The sequence below is a fragment of the Felis catus genome, chromosome D4, assembly GCF_018350175.1.
Source record: "Felis catus isolate Fca126 chromosome D4, F.catus_Fca126_mat1.0, whole genome shotgun sequence".
Taxonomy (NCBI): domain Eukaryota; kingdom Metazoa; phylum Chordata; class Mammalia; order Carnivora; family Felidae; genus Felis; species Felis catus.
In genome coordinates this window covers 32,863,007-32,890,422 of record NC_058380.1, presented here as the reverse complement: position 1 = coordinate 32,890,422, position 27,416 = coordinate 32,863,007, and the positions used below count along the sequence as shown (strand labels likewise).

The window sequence follows — 27,416 nt, the reverse complement described above, 5'->3', positions numbered from 1 at the left end:
ATCTTTTCTTTAGACTAGATTCCGCTCTCCTGTCTGTAGAATATAAGCTTAGTTGCCAGAACATTGAGAACTAAGTGAGGGAAGAAGGCAGAGTCCCAGTCAGTCTGTGATCTTTCATTTAATCTTGTTCCCAATGTGGTTTTACTCTCAGTTGTACCTGCTGTTCTCCAGCCCACAGTACTCTGTCTTACACTTTGCAGAAATCACACTTCAGCTTTCTCTTGGGACAGAAAAAGGCAGTCCTCCTGATGCAAGAGATTGGAAAGTGTCTCCTTAAATAATCTTTGAATATACTCTTATTTCCAGTTCTTTTTTCACCTCCATTTCCAGACAATAGGAAACACAAATTCCTGAGTCTTTGGGGTACTCATTGCATTGTTTTCTTTTTTTATTATTTTCATTTTTTTTAATGTTTATTCATTTTTGAGAGACAGAGAGAGAAGAACGTGAACAGGCAGAGGGAGTGAAAGGGAGATGCAGAATCTGAAACAAGCTCCAGGCTTGGAACTGTCAGCACAGAGCCCAACGCGGGGCTTGAATTCATGAACTATGAGATCATGACCTTAGCCAAAGTCAGATGGTAAACCGACTGAGCCACCCAGGTGCCCCTTGTTCCTTAATTTGTACTTAATCTTTCAACAATTTTTCTATTTTCAGCCCTATCATTGTGTCCACTTTTAGATGTATATGGAATCACTAATTCCTGAGCCTTGCAGGGACAGGAGGGTTCTATGTTTTTCAGTGGTTTACTCTGTGGCTTTCTGCCACTGCCAGCTTAGGAATCAACTTCCTTAAGTCTACCAAATCCTTTTCCATCCTTTGGTTTTCTAGCTTTCATTTTTTTAAATATTCTTTTCTCTCTCATTTCTATGTCTTTGTATTTTTATACTATTAAAAATCATTTTACTATGACTTTACTGAGCTTAAGAATAGGGAAGAAAAAGATATTTAAGATGTCCATCATGGTGATTTGATATACATATATATTGTGAGTGCATTCTTACCATATTAATTAACACATCCATCACTTCATTTATTATTATTATTATTTTGGTGAGGACATTTAAGTTCTATTCTCTTAGCAAATTTCAATGACTTAACACATTATCAACTATGGTCATCCTGTTGTACATTAGACCCACAAACCTTATTCATCTTATAGCTGAAAGTTTGTACCTTTTTACCAACCTCTCCTATTTCCCCCACCCACAAGCTACCACTTTCTATTCTCTGTGAGTTTGACTCTTTTAAATTTATCACACATATCCATGATACCATGCAGTATTTGTCTTTCTCTGTTTGGTTTATTTCACTTACAGTAATGCCCTCCAGTTTCACCCGTGTTGTTGCAAATGACAGACTTTCCTTCCTTCTTTCTCACGGCTGAATAATATTCCATTGTAGGTTCATAGCACGTCTTTATCCATTCAACAATTGGAAAATTAGGTTGTTTCCATTTCTTGGCTAGTAATTGCTTCTTGTTGGTAGGTCAAATAATCAAAGTGTAAAGAGTTTAAATAACATTTTTTTGCTTGTGCATTTTTTGTGCATGGGGCAGAATGGGAGGAGGCATTCACAAAGGGGTATTTGTTTCATAAGATTCATTACAAATTCATCATGAGAACACAAATAACACTACTCTATAGATTTTATATCATGTATTTATTGTTTTCTACTTATCAAAGCATTTTCATGTAATTATCCTCTTTGGTCCCTGAAACAACTCTAAGTGGACAAGGCAGATGTTACAATCCTTATTTTACAAATGAGGAATAACACAGAGACTGAATGACTTATTCAGAGTAGTCCAGCTTGTGGCAGAGAGACTCAAACCCAGGCCTTAAAATGCCAAAGCCAAATGTTTCTCCTTAAGTCTATGGATTCTCCAAGTGGTAATGTTGCTGCTTTTATAACTCACCAAGAATAGTGTATGACCCAATAGGATTGCATCCATTTTCCATATAGCGCCCAGAATGGCCCATAATGGTCCATGTTGGGACCATCTATAGAGGATTAAAGAACCATAAGATTGTTGGGCCCTTACTCCAAGAGATTATGATTTATAAAGTCTGGAGTGTGGCCTGAGAATCTGTATTTTTTAAATAGCTCCCTAGATGACACTGGCATGTAGCTTGATTGAAAACCACTGCCCCAAAGGTCCTGAAGGTGGTCTAGAGGGGTCCCCCAGGCTCAAGGTGGGGATAATCAAATGCCAGTTACTGGAATGTAACAATTCAGGTGTCTAGACAGCAGCCATCCTGGCCTGCCACAGTTTAAGCTAATAGTTTCTTCCCTTTCACTCCTCTCCATGGCCCTCAGCAGAGCTCACTTCTGCCCTCATTACTTGGGCTGCCCACTCACTTAATGGAGACTCCATTGCCAGCTCCCCTGACTGCTCCATTTCAGCTTGTGGGACTTCAGGAACTCAACTTCCTGAAAAAATTAGATTGAAAAACATCCTGCCTGATAACTTAGGACCTCGTGTGGAACTCAGCTCTCTTAGGAGCCAGAGGAGAAGAATAATAAAAACTGTGTATTCGTTATCTGGTTAGAGGCCCCAGAAATGTTATTCCTGGCTCTCAGGTGGCCTAGCCAGAAAATATAAAACACAAACCCCTTTAGGTCAATAAAGGAGCATCTTGGCATCATAATGCAGGTATGTGTGTGTGAAGGCACAGTTACTGCGCAGTGGAGGAGGCTTCTTTTCTAGAACCTGAAAGTCCCTGAGCTGAAGAAGTTCAAAGAATGGACAGAGAGAAAGAGAATATAGTGATATAGCAAGACTCTCAGCATTTTGTTTACCACTGAGAATAAAAGAAGCCTGAGCCATTTGGCAGGCCGATGGGAAAGGCCAGCACACGCATTTTAGCATGAGAGACAAGAACTCTTCTGGGAAAGAATTGCCCAAAGGAAGGAGTTGGTACATGAGTTTGTAAACAATAATTCAGCCAGTGGATGAGAGGGATTACTTTGAGTATGGTGTGAGGTCCTCACCAGATCAGACAGGCATGCCCCAGAGTACCTACAACTTCCAGAGCCGTCTTTTAAGGAGTTTCTTCTATATAAGTCATTTTGCTGGTAACACAAAACTTCAAACTCCCAGCCCAGCAAATGGCCTAGAGTGGAAATCTAACCCAAGAGTAGTCAATAGAGGTGAAGGCAGAATGTAAGGAAGCCTGTAACAAGAGTTCTCAAATAGGGAAGGGGCAATTAAGCCAATCTAATTCTTCAAGAAATTTATTTAATCAATTCAACAAATATTTATTTAGCATCAACTATGTGTAGACATTTTATTGTTTTTTTTAAGATTTTTATTAAATTTTTCTAATATTTTATTTATTTTTGAGAGACAGAGAGACAGAGAATGAGTGGAGGGATGGGGCAGAGAGAAGGGAAGACAATCCAAATCAGGCTCCAGGCTCTGAGCTGTCGGCAGAGAGCCCGACGCGGAGCTCGAACTCATGAACTGCAAGATCATGACCTGAGCTGAAGTTGGACACTTAACTGACTGAGCCACCCAGGTGCCCCTAAAGATTTTTATTTTTAAGTAATCTCTACACCCAGTGTGGGTCTCAATTCATAACCCCAAGATCAAGAAGGGTATGCTTCACCAACTGAGCCAGCCAGGAGCCCTGACGTTTTATTGTTTTTAAGGTTTTTTTTTTCTTTTAATGTTTATTTATTTGTTTTGGGAGAAAGAGAGCACAAGCAGGAAGGGGCAGATAGGGAGACAGAAGATCCAAGCATGCTCTGCACCATCAGCTTGGAGCCCAATGTGGGGCTTGAACTCATGAACCATGAGATCATGACTTGAGCTGAAGTTGGATACTTAACTGACTGAGCCACCCAGGTGCCCCAACTGCTTTAAGTTTTATTTAACAAATGTTTCTATTGAATGTACTCTGTGCCAGACACTAATATTTTATAATATTAATTTCTTGTAACAGCCTTGTAAGTTAGTTGCTATTATCATCCCCATTTTGAAGGTTAAAAAAAAAAAAACCCAAGGTGCAGAGAGCCTAACTTGCCCCAAGCTACACATTTATTGTGGTAGAGCCAGTCTTTTAAGTTCTATGAATATATTAATAAACAAAAGAGACCAAAATTCATGTCCTCAGCAAACTTACTTCTACTGATGATTTGGGCCTGGACATTTGGAGAGTCAGTGGTTTGGGGAAAAGAAGGTTAAAAACATGAACCGGTGAAGGCCAGCAGCATAAGCCATGATAGAAAGAAATTAAAGATCAGTGATGAAAAATGCATCATCAGATGCAGATGATAGAAAAAATTAAAGAGCAGTGAACAGAGGGTGAGGGCTCAACAGAAGAAACAGGTCCCAAGAACATTCCTGATTCCAGCCATGTTCATATCTATAAGGCCCGGATTCTCCCGAGAACCTTGTAGGGCCCAGCTCCACCGCTGCGTTTTGCATCCTCTTATTCCCACAATAAAACCACCCAAACTGAAGTAATCTTGGAGAAGTAAAGTACACCAAATATGGATGGCGGGGCTAAAACAGACTCTGGTCTCTAGCTTAGAGACCCCTCCTCCAGATTCTTCTTCCTTTGCTGTGTGCGTGGAAACCCACAGATATGGAAGCTGATGACTATAAATTACCCTCCCCACTTGTATTCTGGGCTCAGACATTTGGAGAAACAGTCTCCTCTGAGCCCGCCAGTGTTAAATAAATCTCCAATCTACCAAGATCTCCGAGTGCCGCTTGGTTTTTCTGCCAGCATTCCAGCCTGGTTCTGTAACATACTTGGTTCCCTAACCAGGAAACCCAACTGCACTGGCCCATTGTTGCCACCGGTTTGGGAGAACAGCGAGGCAGTGACAGAGTGAGGGATAGCAAGGGAGAAGGCACGTCCTGCCTGAATTTCAGCAGTCTCCTTCTCGGTTGTCTCTGGCCGCCCTGCTCCATTGCTCCCGCCGGACTCAAAGAGACATGATAGGTGAGGACGTGGACCAGACATCAGAACCGGTAAGGCCAGGGCCCCAAAGAAGTCAGGCACACCCAAAAGGGTGGAAGGGAGACCTGATCAATCCCCAGAGGCCTTAATAGGTCTCACAGGTAGAGAATTTTGTGGGAGAGAATGTAATAGACTCTGGTATGTGTGTGTGTATGAATGTGTGGCTAGGCCAGGCTTGCCAGTCGAGTTCGAGTTTGTGGCTCCACGGACGGGCACCCTTAAGGTCCCCAAAAGTCTATGGAATCTGAATGGGCTCTCCTGTGTCATGGTAAGCATATAAGGCCTAGGGTGGTATCGGATCAGATTCTGATCACAAGTCACAAACCTGAGTCCGCTACAGCCAAACCTCACCTAAAGTTTCTCCCTCAGGAATGAGACCAGAGGAGTATCTGATTGATCCTCTCATATGAGAGGATATCCTCCCTTTGTCTGTCTTTGCCACACCAAACACGAGAAAGAAATTAATAATGGGATCAAAACAGAGTAAGCCTACGATTTTAGAGGTCATGCTCAAAAATTTTAAAAAGGGTTTTCAGACAATTACGGGGTGACATAGCATGGGGTAGCTTCAGCAATATCAACAGGATACGGAAGAAAGGCCCTGTCCCTCGGCCTGGAGGGTGGTGATAGCTGAGGAAGCTGACATGCTCAAAGTTATATTGAAGGAAAATAGCAGTCACCATGTGGAAACCAGAAGGATTTATTTATGAGCACAAGATGCTCTTTGGGGATGCTCAGAAATAATTGGGGAGCATTTGATAGGAGACTGGAATATTGCAATAGCATCTTGTACTTAAAACAAAAGTAATACCGTTTTTTAAATTTTCACTGAGAACCCATTTAAACCTTCAGGTTGATGAGACCAAGGGGAACAGAGTAATTCTTTCCTTTGATTTTCTGTTGCTTCACCTCTGTCAATGCTGTGCTGCACAGGGAAGGTTATGTTTACTAAGGCTGTGCCAAATCCCCTTGGTCCTTTCTCACCTCTGCTGTGTCTCAGGAAGCCACATTCCAAAGCACTGAGTCAACTGAGGGACTGAGGGAACATTCAGCAGGAAGCTTCAGCAGTCCTAATGCAAGTCGGAAGAGTTTCTTGGCAAGGGCTGGCTCATTGGAACGTAGTCCATTAAGCAGGAAAGGCGATAGGAGTTGTAGAATCGTAAGCTCTTTAGAGCTGAAAAGGTCCATTGGGATGGCCTAATTCTCTCACATCACAGATTGCGGAGTTTGATAGCAGTTTTCTGTGACTCTCTGCAGGAATTTCATGTGACCATGCCCTTCCTCCATATCAAATCTTATCAGCTTCTGCCGCTCTCCCTTAGATAAGTGCCAATCCTCCCAGCCACCTAAGTAAATTGGCTTTCTCATCTCACGTCCTTCTTCCAGGTAAGATAATACTTGGGAAATCTTACTGTTGACCAGACACACTAACCTAAGTTAGATGGGTTGTACTGGCTTCAGCACATCAAGTAAGGTCCCGAGAGGTTGCAAGATTGAAGATAAAGATGAGGAGGATGGTGATGGTGATGATGATAAGGAATAGTAATATTAATAACAGCCGCTTCCTCTTTTGAAGCTGGGCAATATGCCAAATACTTTATATACATTCTCTCACTGAATGCTTAACATACTGTGAGGAAATAGGTATTATAAATCCCATTGTACAGATGAAGAAACTGACGTTCAAGTGTCAAGAGACAAACACCAAGTCACAAGAGGGGAGCTGACTGTAAAGCCCATCCCTCCTTTTTTGTTAGATGTTCCCCAATATCCACTTTGTCATCTCAGAAGGGGAGCTCAGGTGAGTAAAGGGTTGGGCCACACTGGGCTGGGAAAGTGTTTCTACCTTAGCTCTCTGTAACTGGTTCCCATTAGCCAATTCCCTCTGCCCCCCTCCCCCACCTCCTTGATGGTCCCAGGCATTTTGTTTTGCCTGAGGAAAAAACCTAGCAACTTGTCAAAAGTCTTTTTAAATTACAAAAATATTAGTCTCTTATTCAGTGGAGGGAGAAAACCCAGAGGCAGAAAGAGGCCTAGAGAATCAGTCTTGAGGAAAATCAAGTCAACCACATTTCCCATCCTATTCATTTTCTAAACCATTTAAATGGGATTCTAATTGCATAAAACAACTAATTTTATTCATTAAGGTTCAATTAAATTAATCTGAAATTCAGGATAATGGCATTGTTGAACAGCCATATTAAAGATGAAACATAATCTCTCTTGACTCCATTTTTTTTGACACAATAAAGTTCAGCTACTAATGAGCTCGTGATACAAGGTCTCTTTTATAAATGTTAACAAAGGGAGCAAATTTGTGAACAGCAGTTTTTATTATCATCATCAACAACCATTTCCTTTGTTATCAAAATATGCAGAAATTATTGTGGGGCCTTTTTTTCTCATTATGGCTTTGATGGGAAGAGGCATGAAATAAATAGCTTCATAATTGTGTCAAACTGAAGTCACACAGTGAGAACCCACAGGGGATCAAGAGAGGGTTGGTCTCAAAGTCCTGATGCAGGGCATTCTGGGGACTAAGCAGACATTTCCATTTTTGGCCTTGCAGGCCTCAGACAATCCCTCCTATAGAGTCCAAATCTCTGTTTCAGGGCAAACAAGAAGTGTTTCTCCCTACCTAGGTAGACTATGTCCTGCCTTTTTGTGGTCTAGGGAAGAACCTGCTTTCTAGAGTTAGAGAAGCCATGGGCAGCCTGTCTAGGTAGCATGAGGCAGCCTCAGCAAATGAATCTTCCCATTCTCTGGTGATACCTGTCCCTTTCCAGAAGGGCACAGTGTTGCCATTTTCTATCTCAGCCTCCGGCTGTGTTCACAGTTAACCTCAGTCCGCAGAATAGCTTCCCCTGGTCAACAGGACTTCGACTCTCAAGCCTGGTAATGTTAATTTAGTATTCGAACCTAAAACAAACTGTCCCCAACCCCAGTGACAGCATAAGACTAAGTGGCATTCAACCAAGTGGCTGGTATTCAACCAAGCTTATTGAGGGCCTGTTGTGTGAAGGGGATCATAGGGAATATGGAGATGAAAAAGGCCCTATATAGCAGGGGGTAAGTAGCGGGTGTAAAATGAGTGGTCCACATCTTTATCTAAAATCCATATGGCTACATTTATTTTGTGTGAGTTCAGAGTTTTTAGTATTTGGAAAGGTAATTTCATATGTAATATCACATATTATCTAATATCCAACATGATTATTCTATAATGCTATCTGAATATTCACATTAAATGACATAAAGAACATAAACAGCCTCTTATCAGTTCAGGTCGGGTCAAGTTTGCTACTTAATGATTTATGTGTTATTAAAAAAATCTTCTGGAAGCAAAAGAAGAGCCACTCAGTAAAGGAGAGGGCCCTGGGAGGGAAAGGGATGACTGGTTCATCTATAATAATCCTGCAAGGGACTAAGTTGCAGTGAACTGAGAGAACTGACTTCTATGGGGGATCCAGGGGGCGACTGGTAGGGTGTGAGAGTCCCATGATTGAGTATGAGGTCAGACATTCATCTTTCTCCAAAGAGCTGCTGCAAAGGGGATGTGTCCCAGTGTTCCTGGTGGCTGTTGGAGCTGAGGGCCACACTCCCCCATAGTCTCCTGGGCCTGACCTTCAAGGGAAGCTCTGTGGTCAAGGTGTGCCTTCCCCCTTTGCAGTCTGCCTTCCATTAAGAAGACCCACCATTATCACCACCACACTCACACACCTGGCCAAATCAATAGTAGGTAAGTCTTCATTTGGCCAAGTGTATCATCTTCTCAAATGGGGAAATAACATGTTCAGAAGAACTCTTCATGCCCAAAAAATATACTCTCATGAAAATATTCTTCTTATGCCTCTCAGTTTCCTATGAAATATTCATTAAAATGCTGTAATACATGAAAACAGAATGAATACTGCTGAACCAAAACTAAGTATTTAATTCTGGAATTAGGTACTGGTGATGGCTGCACAACTTGTGAATATACTGAAAACCGCTAGATTGTACATTTTAAAAGAGTGAATTTTATGCTATATGCATTATCAATTTAAAAAAAACACTAAATAGTTAAAAGAAAAAGTTAATTCAGTGAAATGGCTTTCAGCCTCACTCTACTCCCATGACCAGACCCTGGACCTTACCAACACTCCACTGTAGAAATCATAAACTAATTCCTCTTCCTCTGCCCCCTGCTCCTGACCTTGAAAATCTTCTTTCACCCTCCACCCTAGCCCTGCCGTTTAATTATCTTAGTTTCACGTTGATCCTACAACACATTACACAAATTTAGTGGCTTAGAGCAACACAGTGTATATATTTTTTAACTTTCTGAAGGCCAGAAGTCTGAAATCAGTCTCACTGGGCTAATATCAAGGTGTTAGCAGGGCTGGTTCCTTACTGAGGCTTTTAGGAGGAATTCCCTTTTCCTCCTTCTAGAAGCCACCTGCATTCCTTGGCTTCTGGCTCCTGCCTTTGTCTTCAAAGCAGATCACTTCACCCACTGCTTCCTTCATCACGCATCTCATTTTCAGTCTCTGACCCTCTTGTGTCCCTCTTGTGCAGACCTTTCTAATTATATTGGGAACATTCAGATAATTCAGGATTATCTCCGCATCTCAAAATATTTAACAGCAACTATGAAGTCCCCTTTACCATGGAAGGTAACATATTCACAGGTTTTGGGAATTAGACTGTGGACATCTTTGTCAGGGGACATCCCTCTATTTTTTCCCAGTCAATTCTGTCTTAACATCAACTACCTTCCTTTTTCAACCCAGACTAATGGGTAGGAAGAAACTATCTTTTAGCATCTTTAATTCTCTCACATCCTTTTCCATACACCAAACCCACTGGAAAATTCCCTTCCTGAAACAATTCTGTAATCTTCCTTTTCTGCTTTTATAATAAAAAATTTGGTCTCCATGGATGAAATCTCCCTTTTTGTGTGTAAGGCCAATCATTCTGCCTCTGCTCTCAATCTCTTTTCCTTATTATCTTTTGATCTTCAATTTCTAGACCTTGTCATCAGCAATAAATTATTTTCTCCCATCTTTAAGAAAAAGTGAGGACTTTTCAGCCTGGATAAGGTGGAGAAGACTTAGTTCTTCCTGCTCCTCCTGGTTAAGTATAGTTAAAAGTCATGGACATAATATAACAATCATAAGAGGACTATGACATGTTGAGAGTGCCGAATCCTAAACACTAAGCTACCAGGAAGAGGACTATAAAATCTTGAAAGAGGCAAGAAGACTACCTAGCGACTTCAGAATTTCAGAACTACACAGGAATGTGTTTTCTAGGTTTTCTTTTTATCTCTCATATATTCTGGACTTGAAACTAGAGAAGTCTGCAAACTGGAACCACCAACAGGTACAGTGGGGGGTGGGGAGGGAGGAAATAAAGAAAAAAGAAATGCACACAAAAAAATAACACTTAAAACCTGCTCCCTATAGTCAAAGGACCCAGTTAAGGAGCAGCAAAGCAGGACAAAATCCTTTTTGGCAATACTCTACCCCAATCAAACATAATGAATGGTCCCTGCTTGTACAATGTCAGTAGAGACCAAATGGGGAGTTTGGATTTCTGCCCCTCACATGGTGACAGCAACTGAGCCAGGGTGGTGCTCCCATTTCACCCTCAGTATTGCACTGGTGGAGTCCAAGTGGGGAGTCTGGACTTTCACCTCTGCCCTTTAATTACCACCTGCTGGAAGTCCTGGGTGGCATTTCCTTCCCTGCCAGCATGTATCAGTGGGGACTGAGTGGGATTTCCCAACAGCAGTGTCCCTCACTTTTTCAACTAGAGAATGGAGAGGTGATCTTAGACAGTAGGGAGCTAAAGAAAGGAATTCTTTAAATATGCACGAGAATTTGCTGACTGACTCACACATGAAACTGATGGACATTAACTCACCAAAAAGCTTGAGAATTGAACTGAAGTGTGGAATAGCATGCTGGTTGGCAGAGTGGCCTTTGGGTATCACACATACAGAGTAGTTCAGGAGAGCTCAGAAAACTAAATTGTCACTGGAACCCCAGCCCACAAAAGTAGGCCAGGACCCAAGCACTAAACCCAAACAGGGTGACTGCCTGCATAAGAAAAAGATTTAAATGTAATCCAAAGTCTTCTAACACAATAGTCAAAATGTCCAGGTTACAACTGAATCATTTATTACAACAAGAAGCAGGAGAATCACTTGAATGAGAAAAAACAGCACATACTAATACCAAAATGAATTAGATATTGGAATTATCTGACACAGATTTAAATGGGAAGGAAAATGCTTCAACAAATAATTATGAACTCTCCTGAAACAAATGAAAAAAAATAGAAGACTTCAGCAAAGAAATAGAAGATATAAAAGAGAACCAAATGGGAATTATAGAGCTGAAAAATACAATAGCCAAAATAAAAAACTCATTCAGTGAGCTCAATGAGTTTGGAGATGACAAAGGATGGAACCAGTAAGCTTGAGGGCAGATCAATAGAATTTATCCAATCTGAACAGAGAGAAAATAGACTTTAAAAAAATCATCAGGGACCTGTGTAACAACAACAAAAGACCCAACACTTCTATCATTGAAGCCTCAGATGGTGAGAAGAAAAGGGTATACAATTAAAAAAAAATATTCCAAGAAATGATGGCTAAAAATTTCCCAAATTTGGTGAAAGGCCAAGAAGTTAAACAACCCCCAAATGAAATAAACCCAAAGAAATCAAAGCCAAGACACATTACTGTCAAACTTCTGAAAACTGAACACAAAGAATAAAATCTTGAAAGGAGAGAGAAAAGGATGGGGAGAGGTGGTGGGAGGATAGGAAGGAGGAAGGGAAGTGGATGAGGAGGTGGTGCTGGTCCACAGGGAACACCAATTTTAACGTTAACAGATTTCTCATCTGAAATCCCTTGAACTGCTCTCACCAAGGTCACTACTGGCCTCCTAATAAACAATTACATGATCTTACTTGGACTCTGCAGCATTTTCTCTCTGTTGATCACCCCTCCTTTTTGAAACACTTTCTTCTCTTGATATCCTGGACATTAGAGCATCCTGGTTTTCCCTTTTAGTGCTCATTCACAGACTTCTCTTTTTCTCCCCATCTGTTCAGCTATCCCAGGGTTCTGATCTCGTCTCACTTCCTGTCCTCTACTCACAGGACATGCGGTCTAGGTGGCTTGCCCACTGTTTACCTAGATTTTATTTAAGACAGCTTTATTGAGGTGATATTTACATATAGTAAAATCAACCTATTTCAGTGTTCAATTCTATAAATTTTGACATATAGTCCTGTTACCACCACCACAACCAAGCAAAAGAATATTTCCACTACCCCCCCAAAAATCTCCTTCATACTGCTTTGTTGTCAGTACTCTCCCCCACTTCCAGTCCTTGGCAAGCACTGATCTTTTTTCTGTCCTTACAGTTTTGCCTTTGCCAGACGGTAAGGCTTCATGTATTTTTAAACATCTACCAATAAAAATGATGCCTTCCTCATTTACATCTCCAGTACTAACCTGTCTTGAGCTTCAGAGTTGTCTGTCTAATGTCTTTTGTTTGGGTTAGGTTTAGAATCCTTTTTTTCTTCATGCATCACAAAAGTTGAGCGATTTAGAGGTTACTTAACCTAAGCCTTAGTTTTCTTCCATGAAAGCGAGGAATGATACTTTACTGATTTCTTGGGGAAGTTAAATAAGGTAAATAAATGCCACTAATGAGTCTACAAGGCTGAGAATTCAAAATACTCAATACATCATTAATATCAGAATCTCTTCATAAAGTTCAATTTCTTCAAGAGGTCCTGCACCTTCTGAGGGTGGAGGACTCCACTTGCTGTAGAGTTCAGACCTCATCTGAGGCCGGGAGTCCTTCTCCCCACCAGTCAGTGGTTTATGTCTCTACAACATACTGGGCAAAAGACCACGTATCACTTTCAATGAGTGCACATCTGAATTCTCAGAAAGAGTCTGCAGTACAATTGAGTCTTGAAATCAATCAGTCATAATTACTTCATGCCTCTAGTTAGCTTCACGTTTATGAGGCTGATTAATATCTGAAATAAAGATAGTTTCATTTCAGATTCCTTTTACTTAAAGGCAAAAATAAAGCACAATGTTATTTTGCAGCATACACACTCCAATATGATTACTCATAAGACCTCCCAGTCATTTATGGTACCATGTGCATGTCAGCCTTGTTTCACACTGGATGGGTTCAGGGAGAAGTGGCAGAACCATTCCTCCTAATTATTTTGTATTCTGAGTCTTCATGTTTCCATATACTATTAGCCAGTAGCAATTTATAATGTATTCCAAGAAGCCATGTTGTATTTTAATGGAGGCTTCTTCTCAATTTCTCTCTAGATGAACTAAACAAAAGCACCTTAATAAAAGTAAACTGACAAGAATCACATTGTTCTTATTTCAAACACAAATAAAGGAACTAAAATGTTGTGAAATATGCCAGGCAGTTTATATTAATCCTCTAACCTCCAGAGAAAGGGCTTGCAATTAGATTTACATTAGAATTGTCACAGCTAGCAATTTTTTTAATACCAGAAGCTAGCCTTCAACTGATTTCATGCTACACATACACACTAAAAATGCAGTTAGTGTAACACAAAGAAATTAAAATTACAATTGAAGTGTCATACAGTAAGTGAAAAAGCTTTAATGATCTGTCTGGTCATAGAGCTAATAATGGCTTTACGCAGAATGCCGTGAAACGAAGGTGTCTCTTTCAAGAGCCAGAGTGCATCTGTGGCCGGCATCATTTTGCTAAGGCCATATACAGCTGTACTTGGTTATAGGAACATTAGTTAAGTCAGCCTATAAAAAACAGCTGTATTTGAGATCACATAGAACTCTGCACATTTTCTCCCTGTGGCAGCCAATCAGAAATCTTGCTGACAGGCAAACTTGTACAGAACGAATGATCCTATTTAGATTAATTCCCTTTAATGCTTTACACAGGCCTACTTTCCTGGCATATTGTGGAGAAGGCAGGTCAGTTTCATTCAAAACCTGGAGACAGAAAACACAAGCTTGATTGCTTGATAAAATATATGATGATACTGGTAGGGAATGTGGAGTGCTCAGTCCCTGTAAAAGTAAGACTGGTGGTCCTTCCCTAGCTCAGAGTTCAGGCATGAAGCACTCTGGAAAATGAGCACTCAGCCAGCAGGCGGTCTGGAGAACTGAGATTTAACTGTGGTTCTGTTATTACTGTTTTACTTCTTTACTCTCTACCCAGTAACACAATATATCCACACTTTTTGCCATGAAACCTTGAAATGCCCTCCAATCCTTGGCTCTGGGTTTTGGCCCATAGTGTGTTAACCAGCACCACAGAGAGGACTGAAATATGCTTACTCAGCTGGGCTCACCTGCTCTCCAGGCTCTGCCATTGACATGAGAAGAACACACTTGAGCTAGTCCACTGGGTCCAGTGGGATGATGGGAGACATGTGGAGCAGACATGTGAGCTCACCCAAGCTGAGGTCAGCACAGCTGCCCAGCCAAACCCAGCTTAGACTTCAGGCCCATAAGAAAAACAAGTGCTTCCCACTGCAGGCCGCTGGGATGCTGCAGTTGTTTGTTAAGCAGCATGACTGCAGCCACAGTTAACTGAAGCAGTCACTAAGGACTGTGTGACCCTCGGCAATCCCTTCCCTGCCTGTCCTCTACAGCTCATCTACGAAGAGAGGCAAGGGACTGGAGGGTCCACACAGCCTTTTCTAAAGGGAACTGGGGACCAAGAAACTTGGGATGAAAGGGACTCCAGATTCTAGGTGATCAGAGTTCTTCAAGGCCTAGAAGGAGCTGAGGGAAACACTTTAATGGGCACCATGGGCAGGCTGAAGAGCCTTTATGCCCAGTGACATTGCCTGAAACATCTGTGGCAATGTGTCCAGTTATATAAAAAGTCTGTGATCAAAGAAGGGCCTGACAAACTTTGATATGTCTTCATAGCCAACTCCTAAGGAAAACCTGTTTTTCTGTTGATTTAAACCTAAACAGGGACACTTGGGTAGCTCAGTCAGCTAAGCATCCGACTTTGGCTCAGATCATGATCTCACAGCTCGTACATTAGAGCCCTGTGTCAGGCCCTGTGCTGAAAGCACAGACCCTGGAGCCTGCTTCGGATTCTGTGTCTCCCTCTCTCCCTGCCCCTCCATAGCTCGTGTTCACATGTTCTTGCTCTCTCTCCTCTCTCTCTCTCTCAAAAATAAAAATATTAAAAAAAAATAAACCTAAACAAATAAGCAAGTCAGAAGACAGAATTGGAGAAAATGGAAATCTTTATTTTTAAACACTAGTACATTTTCAAGCTGTTTTAAAAAGGAAAAATCAAATTAGTTGAAAACTATGCATCAAAGCATATTTATTTAAACTCTAATTTTACAAACACATAATGAAAGAAATATATTTTATAAATATCTACTCAGAATATTATGAAAAAAAAGTGTTTAAAAATAACCGCCCCAGATCTCCCTCTTTAAATATATAAAATTCCCATACAGTTCATAAGAATTCTTTCTCAAGAGCCAAAATTTCACAAAGGCCAACAACTCAGTTCTCATCAGACACAATCAAAAGTAATAGGGATATAAAAAATTTTAAAAGTTCTGTACAAGGGAAATTACAGATAGCACAAGGGTAAATCTCATTACCATACAGGCCATTTGTATTTTAAAAATGTTTTATAAAAACTGCCATTTAAATAAGTGAGAGTCCTTCCCTGACTGTGGAAAATATATAAATGATCACCCTCCTACCTGGGTATGGAGGCTCCCACCCGCTGGGCTTGTGGAGAAAAGTCTCCATGTGTTTCCTGACTAAAGGCCTAATTAGGTCGCATGTGGGACCCGCCTCCTCAGGCAGTGGCTTTTTTTGGTGGGTGATTCATTATTATTTCCTTTTACTTAGAAAAGTTCTTTGGGATCATCGAAGACAATTGCTCACAAGTGAAAGCAGGACTAGGGGATGACTTCAGATTGTTGTGTCCAATTAGTAACACTTGTACTCTGTGGTTTGGGTGACAAACTCTGGCAAGCCTAATTTTCCACTGTCAGAAACACCCCCGCCACCTACCCCAGTGAAACACATCACTGGCCCCAAGGCTGTCCCTTCATCTTTCTTCTTCCGGACCAACTTGCTTGGTTGCCTACAGCAGTATATGCAGATTACTGTCTCTTCTGACACTTCTTCTGGAAAGAGCTCTTCAAAAATGTGCGGTACACAGGGTCATCCACATATTCGTTCTTAAACCTGGAGCTCAGCACTCTCTGTCTTTTTTTCTCGCCTTGGATTATGTCTGCTCCGTAAAATGTGTCTTCAAATCGCATATCAGAGGCTGTGGACTAGAAAGAGCCAGCATCACAGTGCAGAAGGCACAGCATTTGACCATGACAAGAATGGACAAAGATCTGATCCAACCAACTCGGGATGGGGTGCAGAGGCCAGGCCACAGGCCCAGGATTTTGGAGCCTCCCCACCTGCTTCAGCCAGGCTCCTGACTCCATGTAGCCTCACCCCCAGGGACCATGCCCCAGCAGAAGCAGCACTGAAGTCTTCTCATTTAAATCTCCCTCACTCTCCACCTCCCCTCTGGCTCATGCCCAACCAAGTTTTTGACAAATTTGTCAACAGTCATCTCTAATTCACCCCAATTCCAATTTACCTCTGGGCCTCTGCCCACACACCTTCCCTGAAACTGTCCTTGCTCCAGTCCACTTTCTATGACACTTTTCCATCCTAAATTTATTTGACTATTTCTGTTACTTAAGTATTGCTGGCAGCTCACTTATCTGACATTGATAAGGCCTTCCTCCTGCCTCTCTTCTTCCTCTGGCTCTATTGATGTCTCAGGGGTTCTTCTTTCTTAACTATCTGTTCAACTCTGAGGCTCCTGGCATTTTGCACTTCTCCTCTCCACATATGCTCGCTGACCCCTCACACCCATACTCATGGCTTTAATTCCTGCTTCTTCTCCAAGGATGCTCACCCCTCTCACTCCGGTTCAGACCCCCTCCTGTGCACGGGCCTGCATGTCCAACTGCCCAGGAGGCGTCTCAGAGTGTTGACCCCAGAGGCACCTCACATCAAGCTGCCCTACATTGAACTCAGTCTTCCCTCCCCATTACTGTCCTTCCCATACTGCACACATGGCCTACCTATCCTATCCATCTAGCTGCACTGTAGTCATTGGTAATGTCCCCCGCCCCCACCAAGTCCAGGATCCCTTCTACATATTTCTTGTAGCCCTCCCTCCTTTCTTTATTCTGGCTGACTCCCTGGTGCAGGCCTTCACATTTCCTCTGCTAAACCACTGCAAATGCTGCACCCCCCAACTTTGTTCTATAGAACCACTGGAAGAAAGTGCTTTACAAACTGTCTGATCCCATGACATCCCTGCTTATCATCTTTCAACAGCCTTGCTGCCTTTAAGATGGCACCTGAGATCCCTAGGCTGGACCTACAAAACCTGGCATAATCCTATGCCACGTTCTGGTCAAATAGAATTATTTGCAGTTCCTGACCATGTCTCACTGGCTCATGCTTTTCTGTCATTAGACGTACTTTTTCCTTTGCATGGAAGCTTTCTATTTTCTCTGCCACAGGCAGACTCAAGGGCTCTTCTTCTGGTTCCAGTCAGACTTTACAAGTCAATGCCACAGAATGAGGTCAGTGGCAGAGATGAGGGGCAGGTAAGTTTCTCCCCACTGGGGATTCCTTGAACCCCTTGAGGGTGAGGATATTAGGCACTGAGTTCAGAATTTTATGTGTTCTCCACACCAAGCAACATGCCTAGCACTCAGTCACTGCTTAATTGTTAGCTAGGTGAAGGAATGTGGGCTTTTTCTGTTATGCTCAGGTAAAGGCCACATTAGGAGACTATTTTTGCTTCCTAATTCCCTACTGCTTTGCCTTCTAAATGCATTTCCAACTGGTTTTCACTGAGGTAGATCACTCCTGATAATACCAATGCACAGTGGATCTCACTATCACTGAGGCCACCTCCCCTGGTTGGTGACAGAGGCAGAGTCCAGCTTTGAGGGCTTGAAACACATGGTCAATCATGAAGAAGAGATAAACAATGGAACAGTTACAAAGAAGCTCGAAAACTAAAAAATGGAGCTACGTGCACAGCAGGCATGTTCCCTGACAGTTCATGAGATGGTTATTCAGGGTAACAGGCTACCTGCACGGGTCCCTCAGACACTCCCTTGTTTCACTTGGGAAGAAAATAACTAAAAGATTATGAGTTGGTTGGGCACCCTCTGCCATTAGGAGAAAACAGTTTTGTTTCATTCATTCTTGGCAAAGCACTTCCTCTGAGTAATCTTTCCCTTTTGTAAGTGCTAAAGTTATCAAAAGAGAAAATAAAACATCTATGAAAGTGTTGCCATTGTGCGAGAACAGCAAAAGTCAGCCTTTCAAATACAATAATAAAACCGATTTACCAGCAGCTCTACTTAATTATGCACTGTTGCCATGGTTATTCTGTGAGACAATAAAAGGTAATGGGGCCGTTTCTGAAGTTAGTGGGAAAGAACCCCCGCAAAATCACTGAGGTGGACTGCTGACTCTTTTGAAAAATTTCTTCCCAAGTCAGCGTGTGTCTGGGTGAGCAGAAGTCATTAAAATATGAGGCCTCCTGTTTAGCAGTGAGGCTGCTAGCCCACCCCCTCCTTTAGAAAAACAAAAGAGATTTCTCTAATCATAAAATATCTTCCATCAATGACTTTTCCAATTAGATTTGTTTCACCAACTGGAAAAAAAAAAATAGCAGTCATAGACCAACCAAGGGCCTGAGGGTGATATACTAACCTGAAGGAAAAGCTGGTTTGCTATAACAGGAGCAGAGGAGTCTTTGATTCAATAAAAACAGAGGTAGCAAACTGGATTTAATGACTGTGAGCCTTTGCTCCTAAAGATATTTTCTACTAGGCTCAACTGTTTGATATAACAGTTTACATTCAGATAATATACATGATTTATATATTTTTCACTGACTTTTATTTTTAATTAAAAAATTCTCTGAGAATAAAAAAAAAGTTGGATGTTGGTATGACTGTTCAGAGAAATGGATCTTAGGAAAATCAGGAGCTGGGTTCGAACAAAGCTATGTAGGAAGGCAACCTGGTATTGGAGCCAAATCTATTATGGAACAAAGAGATTATGATCTGAACAAAAAGCAAAAAAAGCATTCTTTTAGTGTGATTAAGAAACAGTATTTTAAATCCACAAGACCTAGCTGGTGCTTAATCATATACACATTAGAAAACCAAAGACCTGAGTGACTTACAGACGACTGCCTACTCCATTCCCCATCTTTTAATCTCTAGGTGAATGAGTGAGTGAGTGAGTGAGTGAGTGAGTGAGTAAGTGAGTAAATAAATAAATGAATAAATAAAGGAGTGGGGGGCAAGGAAGGGCAGGGAGATGAGGGAGAATCGATGGAAGACAGGAGCACAACATGAAAGGTAGCCATCTTTAGCATCCTGAAGAGGAAAAGTTGTTCTTCAGAGATTTAAAGATGTAGGGCTGGACAAGCTATCCAGACTTTTTTAGATCTTTGTTAGGATTTAGCCAATGTCTTCACAACAGGAATATTTGATTTTCTCTTTCCCTGCAGTTTATCTGGCAGTTAATCTATTTTTAGGTGTTTGGGTCCCCTATGTGCCACATTTCTCATTGGGCAGGTACCACTGCTGTACTGTCACTCTTCTCTAGACGATTTCACTGTGAAGGACCTTCCTCTCAAGGATGCAGCTCAGAAAGACAGTTGACACGTGGTGCAGTTACCCTGTTCCCAGAATCCCACCTGACAGGAAAAGGAACTAAATATACAACTGAAGACTTAAGGAATCCAAGGATTTTCCAGATTAAGGTAACTATCACTGCAGAAAAGTATATCATAAGCATGTGCTGAAAACTAAGGGTGTCATTTATTCTGGAAACAAAATTCATTTTAGTCAAAAAAATCCCGTTCTTTCAAATTTCCCTGTTCAGGATTTATCATTTTTCAGATATAGTAGATGCAATTCTAAATGAGTAAAATTGACTTCATTTCAGGGTCCACTAAATATTTTATGATACAATAATGAAATCTAAGTTATTGTGAATTATATTTTTTAACAACTTCAGTTTTGATTATTTGTCCATGTTTATTTGTCTTTTAATGGAATGTGTAAAGCTTGAAACTAAAAACATTTTCTTTCTTTCTTTTTTTTTCTTTTTAGAAACTGCTTTAGTATTCCCACAACTACTTTTGGAGCTTTTTAAAATTCCTTTAGTTATAAAAGTGAGAGCTTGGTTTAATTATGAACTGACATATTAATGAGTTTTTGGAGAGAAGTTAATGTATATGATACGGCTATAGGAAACCAGATGCTCACTTATACTGTGTCCCTTTTAAACAACTATTGAAAACTTCCTTTAATGTTGCTTCTGATGACATGATTATAAGTACATATTCAACAACTATTTTGGTATGCCAATAAATGTTAACATCATTTGACTTCATTAGAAAGAAAAACAAGAAACCTACACTGGTTTCCCATTTGGGGCCAAATTTTAGGCTTGCATAAGTAAGGGAAAAGTTGCATTGGCTTTCTGGAAATCAATCCAAATGCCTAAGTATGCTTCCTGCTGGGCTTGGGAAACAGAGGGAGAGGATGAGAGATTCACATGGTGGATCCCCAAGGGGTATTTGCCAGCACTTACGAAACGAGCTTTCACTCTCTTGGGTAACTCTTCGTCTAAAGTGTAGATGTCCTCTCTCTTCATTGCTATCTGGGATCCATCTTCAAATTCAACCTAATGAGAAATAAGATATCATGCATACAACAAAACACACACACAATATCACATATACACATACATACACAAAGAAGCATTCACCATTTTTTTCAAGGGTCTAAGTAACTAAAAAAAAGGGAAAAAGGATCAAGCAGAACAAACAAGAGGACCAGCCAACAGCTAAAGAACAAAGAAAAGCTCTTTCCCTTTATTAAACTAACAACATATGCTTTCAAACAGGCCAAAATTCTTGAAAATGAGTGTCTTGGAATATGTGATATGAAAACTTCATCCCTTCCCCCTACCCCCAAAGCAAAAACAAAGAAACACAGCGGCTCCTCAACGATTTCTTCGAATATGAAATTATGGCCAATTTGGCATTAAGAGCTGGGCCTGTCAGTACCATTTGTTTCTTTAAGAGGCTCTGACACCCTAAGAGGGACAAATGATGATATATTTACTCTTGTATAATAATCCTCCAGGATAAAGTAATTTCTCAAGTTATTAGAGAACGTTCAAAACTCACTTCTATAAAATTCAACCATTTGGCCAGAAAAATCCCAGGTTCTGAACCTCATAACATGTAAAACCACAATAATGGGTGAAAACTTTCATCTAAAATGAAATTTAAAACTTTTTATTCAAGTAAATCAAATGGCATCAAATAACTGCATAACCAGTATTTTCAACATTTTAGAAGATTTTGTCAGAGAAAAAAGTAAGTGACACTGGTTAAAAGAAACCAAGGGCATCTGGGGGAAATTCATCCAATTCCCTATTCAAAGTAATTGGTCTTGGTTTAGTCTTAAACCACACATGAGCTCTATCAGGAGCAAACAAGAAAAGGGACGCAATCAGAGCACAATATCTTTTTTTTTTTTTTAAGTTTATTTATTTTGAGAGAGTGAGCACAAGCAGGGTAGGTGCCGAGAGAGGAGAGAGAGAAGAGACAGAATTCCTGATGCAGGGCTTGAACTCAACAAGCCCGGAGATCATGACCTGAGCCAAGGCAGACACTTAACTGATTGAGCCACCCAGGCACCCTTCTTTTACTCCATTTCTCTCTCTCTCTCTCTCTCTCTTTTCTTTAATATTTATTTACTTTCAGAGAGCGCAAGTGGGGCAGGGGCAGAGACAGAAGGGGACAGAGGATCTGAAGCAGGCTCTGAGTGTTGACAGCAAAGAGCCCAATGCAGAGCTCGAACTCATGAATCGTGAGATCATGACCTGAGCCAAAGTCAGACACTTAACCGACGGAGCCACCCAGGTGCCCTCCGGGCACAATATCTAATATGTTCTAACCCTGAACCACTTATGACATTTTTGAAGTTCCTAAGTTGTCTGTCTGAATTCTTTAGGTGTAAGCAATAAAAATAGGCTTGTATTTCTGGTTAAAAGGTAAGTGAAACTTTGCAGCTGTACTAGGTTAATAATAAAAAAAAATCTGCTGGACTTCAAAAAATACTAAAATTAGGATAATATATATAATTTTCTTTTTATCCATGTACTACACACATTTGACTAAGCTGAAACAATCGGTTGGAATCAGGTCTCGGTCACAGGAGAGCTCTCCCTGTTACTTCCCAGAAGGCTGAGATGGGAAGGTTTTTCTTCCTGGCCTTATTTTAGCAGAGTGGTTTCTTTAATATTTAATTAGGCCAAGGTGTCATCTCATTTATACATTTTGATAGCACAGCTAGAAGTACTTGTGCCTACCTTTCTTCTGTTTTAGATCATTTGAAAATTCTGAAAAGCGAAAAAGGCAATTATAAAACTGAAAGGGAGTATGGTGTGATGACCAATCATCCCAGGACCCAGGGGTCTCCCGGGATGCACGACTTCTAGTGCTAAAATTAGGGACAGTCCCTCACAAGCTAGGATGGTTGTTCACCCTAGTTGGGACACAGCTTAGAGTAAACTCTGGTCCTTCCCTTTACCAGCTGTGTGATCTTCAACAAATTATTAAATTCATGTAACCTTTTTACCCTCATTTGTAAAATAGGAGTCAAAAACATTTATCTTGCAGGGCTACTGTGAGGGTCAAAAAAAGTGCACACACTTAGCATATTTAGCTCTGTGCAATAGGTATTTTAGTTGTATCTTTTTTTGTGAACATCTTTGCTTATTCAATGATGAGGCTGAACAGTTAGACACAAAACACAAAATGATCTCAAAAGGGCACTTGGTTTAATGAGGAATTTTAAATTCCTTGTACTTGAGAGATAATTTTAATATTAGTCTTAACTTTTTCATGGAGTCTATAAATATGCTTATAGTTCTATGTTGATAGGCCATCATAAATTCTACTGAAGTTAACATACTGATTACTAATTAGCCTGAATTTCATCGGGTCCTCACTGTGATACTTTTCATGTAGCTAAGAGCTTTGCTACATGTAAGATGCTTCACTTTTACATTTATTGTTTAATTAAATGTCATTATTTTCTTTTGAATCATGTAGTAATGCTTCTTTTCTAGGAGTCTCCACTATTATCAGTCTGTCTTATGTTTTTTGCCTAATTCTGGATGTTCTGATGCAAAGAAACTCCAGCACCTACCCTATCACAAATGACCTGAATCTGCAACTTAACACTATGGACCAATACAAAGGGGAAAACAGCCTTGACACACACATGCACACACATGTGCACCAGTACACACACCTACAACATACACATAAATGTGCTCTCCTACCTGCTCACCTTGGGTTTTTCTAGGCCTTAAAAAAATGTTTGTTTCCTAAACTTCTTTGAACCCCTTTAATTACATTGTGCTCTAGTTCCTGATTCAGTGTCTTATAATGTACTCTGCCACTTAAACCCCTGCCCCTTATCAGTCTTTGAACAATTCTAAGCTGAAACTGGCAGTCTTATCATTCTCCAGCTGTTTTTAACTTAATAGGCCTGAACCTTCTTACTCTTTTCTTCTTTTAACTTCAATCTTCCTGTTTTTGCTCTACTGCTTAGCTTGAGAATGTTGATTTCTGCCATCATGTTACTGAAAGTACTACAATGTATGGATTCTAATAAATGTGTTCTTTTTAAAGTCTGAAGGAGAGCCACCTGGGTGGCTCAGTTAAGCATCTGACTTTGGCTCAGGTCAAGATCTCACGGTTCGTGAGTTTGAGCCCAGCACTGGGTTCTCTGCTGTCAGTGCACAGCCTACTTTGGATCCTCTGCTTCCCTCTCTCTCTCTGCCCCTCCTGTGCTCATTCTCTCTCTCTTTGTCTCTCTCAAAATAAGTAAATAAACTTTAAAAAAAAGTCTGAAGGAATACAAACGCACATCTGCCATCCATGTTGTTTTGTTAGAGTTTAACTCATTCTCATTTCTGACAGAGATAAAATATTTTCAGTTTAATTGCATATGCACTCTTTAATAATATGCAGAGTTCCCTAGTTAACAGAATATCCAACCAATAGCTCTACTTTTCATTAAATAAGCACTCCATTAAGTTTAAGTGGACAAACGGCCACAACTGTGTCAACACACAGTTGATTTAGGTTTGCTGAGACACCCAATGGAGGTAAGTCTCTCAAGCAAAAGCCACCAACTCAGGGGCTGCTAGCTGATGAACAGCCATCACTGTCTTGGCATACAGTGAGATAAATCAGCCAATTAGTCTCTCCCCATATGATGTAAACACAAGAAAGCAGCCTACCATCCAGTCGCTTATCTTTGGGGCCTACCTATATTCTTTACAATTAAACCACTCATCAAATGCTAATAGAGTTTCCCAGTGTTGAATTTGGTAATAAGACTCCAATATCTGTGCCATCAGACATTGAATCTTTGCCTCCTTTAAAAAAGAAGAGGTGATGGGGCGCCTGGGTGGCGCAGTCGGTTAAGCATCCGACTTCAGCCAGGTCATGATCTCGCGGTCCGTGAGTTCGAGCCCCGCGTCAGGCTCTGGGCTGATGGCTCGGAGCCTGGAGCCTGTTTCCGATTCTGTGTCTCCCTCTCTCTCTGCCCCTCCCCCGTTCATGCTCTGTCTCTCTCTGTCCCAAAAATAAATAAACGTTGAAAAAAAAATTTAAAAAAGAAGAGGTGCTCCAAATTCATGTGGCCCATTCATCAGCAGCATACTGGATATACATGTGTCCTCTGGCTTCCTCTCAGTGAACATCTCACACAGGACAGCACTCACCTGGTACATGTGGGCAACATTTGATCCCAGATATTTTGCTCCATAGAGTTTGCCATCAGGCCACTTGACTTGGACAACTTCTCCCTCAGCAGGAGGGCCCAGTTTCACACAGTCTCGGCTCTGTGGAAGAAACACAGACAGGCTTTTCAAGGCAAGTGTCTAAGTGACTGCATTTAGAACTTAGCAAATGATGAACTCCTGGCAATTAAAAGGAGTTATTGCCTCTGTTTTATGGATTATGATCTTGCATGGGTGTTCAGGGGAAGAGATATGAGCCAAAGGAGTGCTTAAAGATTCAGCCTACATCATAAAGTTGCAAAGGAGCCACCATAAGCCAAGCAGGAAAAAAACAGCAGCATTTACATTTGCTACTTGACAAAGAACTGTTCAGAGGGTAACTAAACTATGCATGGAAAGTCCTTTAGCTGAAGAATAGACCAGCTCATGATTTACAACACCTGACATTTATATAGCATTTTTGCAGTCAACTAAATGCTCTAACACACAACTCATTCGATCCTCATAATCAGTCCACAAAATAAGCAGAGATTATTAATTATCCCCATTTTACTGGCAAGGAAACTGAGCCTCCAAGGAGGCTCCTTTAGGTTGTCAGCATCTCTGGAGGAGTGAAGCTTAATAGGAGGATAAGAAGTGGGATAGCTAGGTGAAAGTGGGGCCAGGGAGGAGCACAGTGAGGTCCGAGCTGTCAGGCTGTGACAAAGCAACAAGGGAAAGGAAAGCAAGAAGCATCTGCAGCATGGCAGGTTGTGTGCTGTTTAGCAGGCCTCTTCGGAAGACCCTTGGACCTCCCCAGAAAGTCATGCTTCTATTGGCTGTCCATTAAGTGACCAGCCCTCTTCCTTCTACAGGCATCCATGGTGGCCATCCAAAACCCATCTTCTTCTCACTTATGTCTTGGACTCAACAGTGCTTCCTCCTAAGGCAGGGGTTCAGAGAAAAACCCAGTAGTCCATCCTAGAAGGTGCTTGCTTTTTGGCAGGGAAGGGAGGTAACAGGTCAAATAAAATGTTTTCACAGACATAGTTTGCAAACTCTTAAATTTGTATGTATTGGGTATGACAGAGTGAAATTTCAATACAAATGAATTAAATACTTGACCTCTTTGGTAAAGTTTTTGCACATTTAGCAATTCGTGTTTTGCTAATACCAGTATTTTACTGATGAGGCCAATATGACTGATTGAAATGCACACTTGATCAATCAAGCTATAAATGCAGACTGGGCATGGTTCTATGGTTTAAATGAGAGGCGCACACAGGAAATACTTAGTTGTTTAGGACTAGAAATCCACCCTCTATTCCTTTCCATTACTAATAGAAATTTTGCATTATAAAGAAGTGGACATTTTATTGTTGGATTCAGAATACACATGAGAGGCTCAGCTGTTCATTTTCCTCACTGCAGATTCACTTCCATTTAAAGCTACAGGCAAAGAGAAACTTGTGTGCTCAGAAGCTCTATAGAATTGACAGTCTGCATCTAACTTAGTTAAACAAAGATAAGTTTCTCCTTGGCCTTCATAATATTTGGCCTTAGGGCATGCAGAATTGAAAGGGCAGGCTATAGAAATGTTTTCTAGCTATGTCCCTGGGGTTATCCTCTTACTTTCCATTTCCCTTCCAAAGATGAACCTGGTACTAAGAGCACTGGAAGGTGCAGCTTCTAAATAGACACTATCCAGTCTGCTAGCCTGGGAAGTGATATCAGCTCAGGGGTAACTGAGCTGAAACCTAGCAGAGTGGGGAATGGGGGAGGGGGCACAAGAGTATGTTTCTTCCCTCTCTTCAAGTTTTCTTCCATGTGGAGGAAGCTCCATTGGGGTAAATGTTCCTGGTTTCTTTTCCACTCTCTCATTCATCCACTCTTCCAAGAGAATAAGCAGTGACTGAACTTTGTTGTTGAGTTCTCAAGGATATGACATTTTCCAAACTATGCACCACAGAGCCCTGGGGCACCACAGCAAACTCACAGGGGCTCTGTGGGATATTTTCAGGGGAAACCCAGTGACACTCGTCAGACACCCAGCTTACCACTACTACTCTTAAGTTGTTTAGACCTAACTCACTTAATACATGGAACTGTGGACACTAAAAAAAATTGTGCTGAAATACTACTTGGCAATGAGAAAGAATGAAATCTTGACATTTGCAACAGTGTGGATGGTATTGGGGGGTATTATGCTAAGTGAAATAAGTCAGAAAAAAATATCATATGTTTTCACTCATATGTGGAACTTGAGAAACTTAACAGAAGACAATGGGGGAAGGGAAGGGAGGAAATAGTTTCAAACAGAGAGGGAGGCAAGTCATAAGAGACTCTTAAATACAAAGAATAAACTAAAGGTTGATGGGGGGAGCAGGGGAAGGGGAAATGGGTGATGGGCATTGAGGAGGGCTCTTGTTGGGATGAGCACTGGGTGTTGTATCTAAGCGATGAATCATGGGAATCTATCCCCAAAACCAAGAGTGCACACT

General features: G+C 41.1%; 1 protein-coding gene across 19 annotated transcripts in view; it reads right to left on the bottom strand.

The window, feature by feature from the left end:
• Positions 1 to 15,248: 15,248 nt before the first annotated feature.
• KDM4C (lysine demethylase 4C) overlaps positions 15,249 to 27,416 on the bottom strand; it is a 430,991-nt gene continuing 418,823 nt past the window's right edge. For 18 of the 19 annotated variants that reach the window (XM_045042970.1, XM_045042971.1, XM_045042967.1 and 15 more), the window contains 3 exons: positions 24,919 to 25,038; positions 20,698 to 20,790; positions 15,249 to 16,328 (listed from right to left, as the gene is read on the bottom strand). In XM_045042970.1, the coding sequence (XP_044898905.1) occupies positions 16,152 to 16,328; positions 20,698 to 20,790; positions 24,919 to 25,038 (390 nt within the window). In that variant the 3' untranslated portion in view covers positions 15,249 to 16,151. Of the gene's footprint in view, positions 16,329 to 20,697; positions 20,791 to 24,918; positions 25,039 to 27,416 lie in introns of those variants that run through there. The other variant, XR_006588690.1, reaches the window with a different exon arrangement.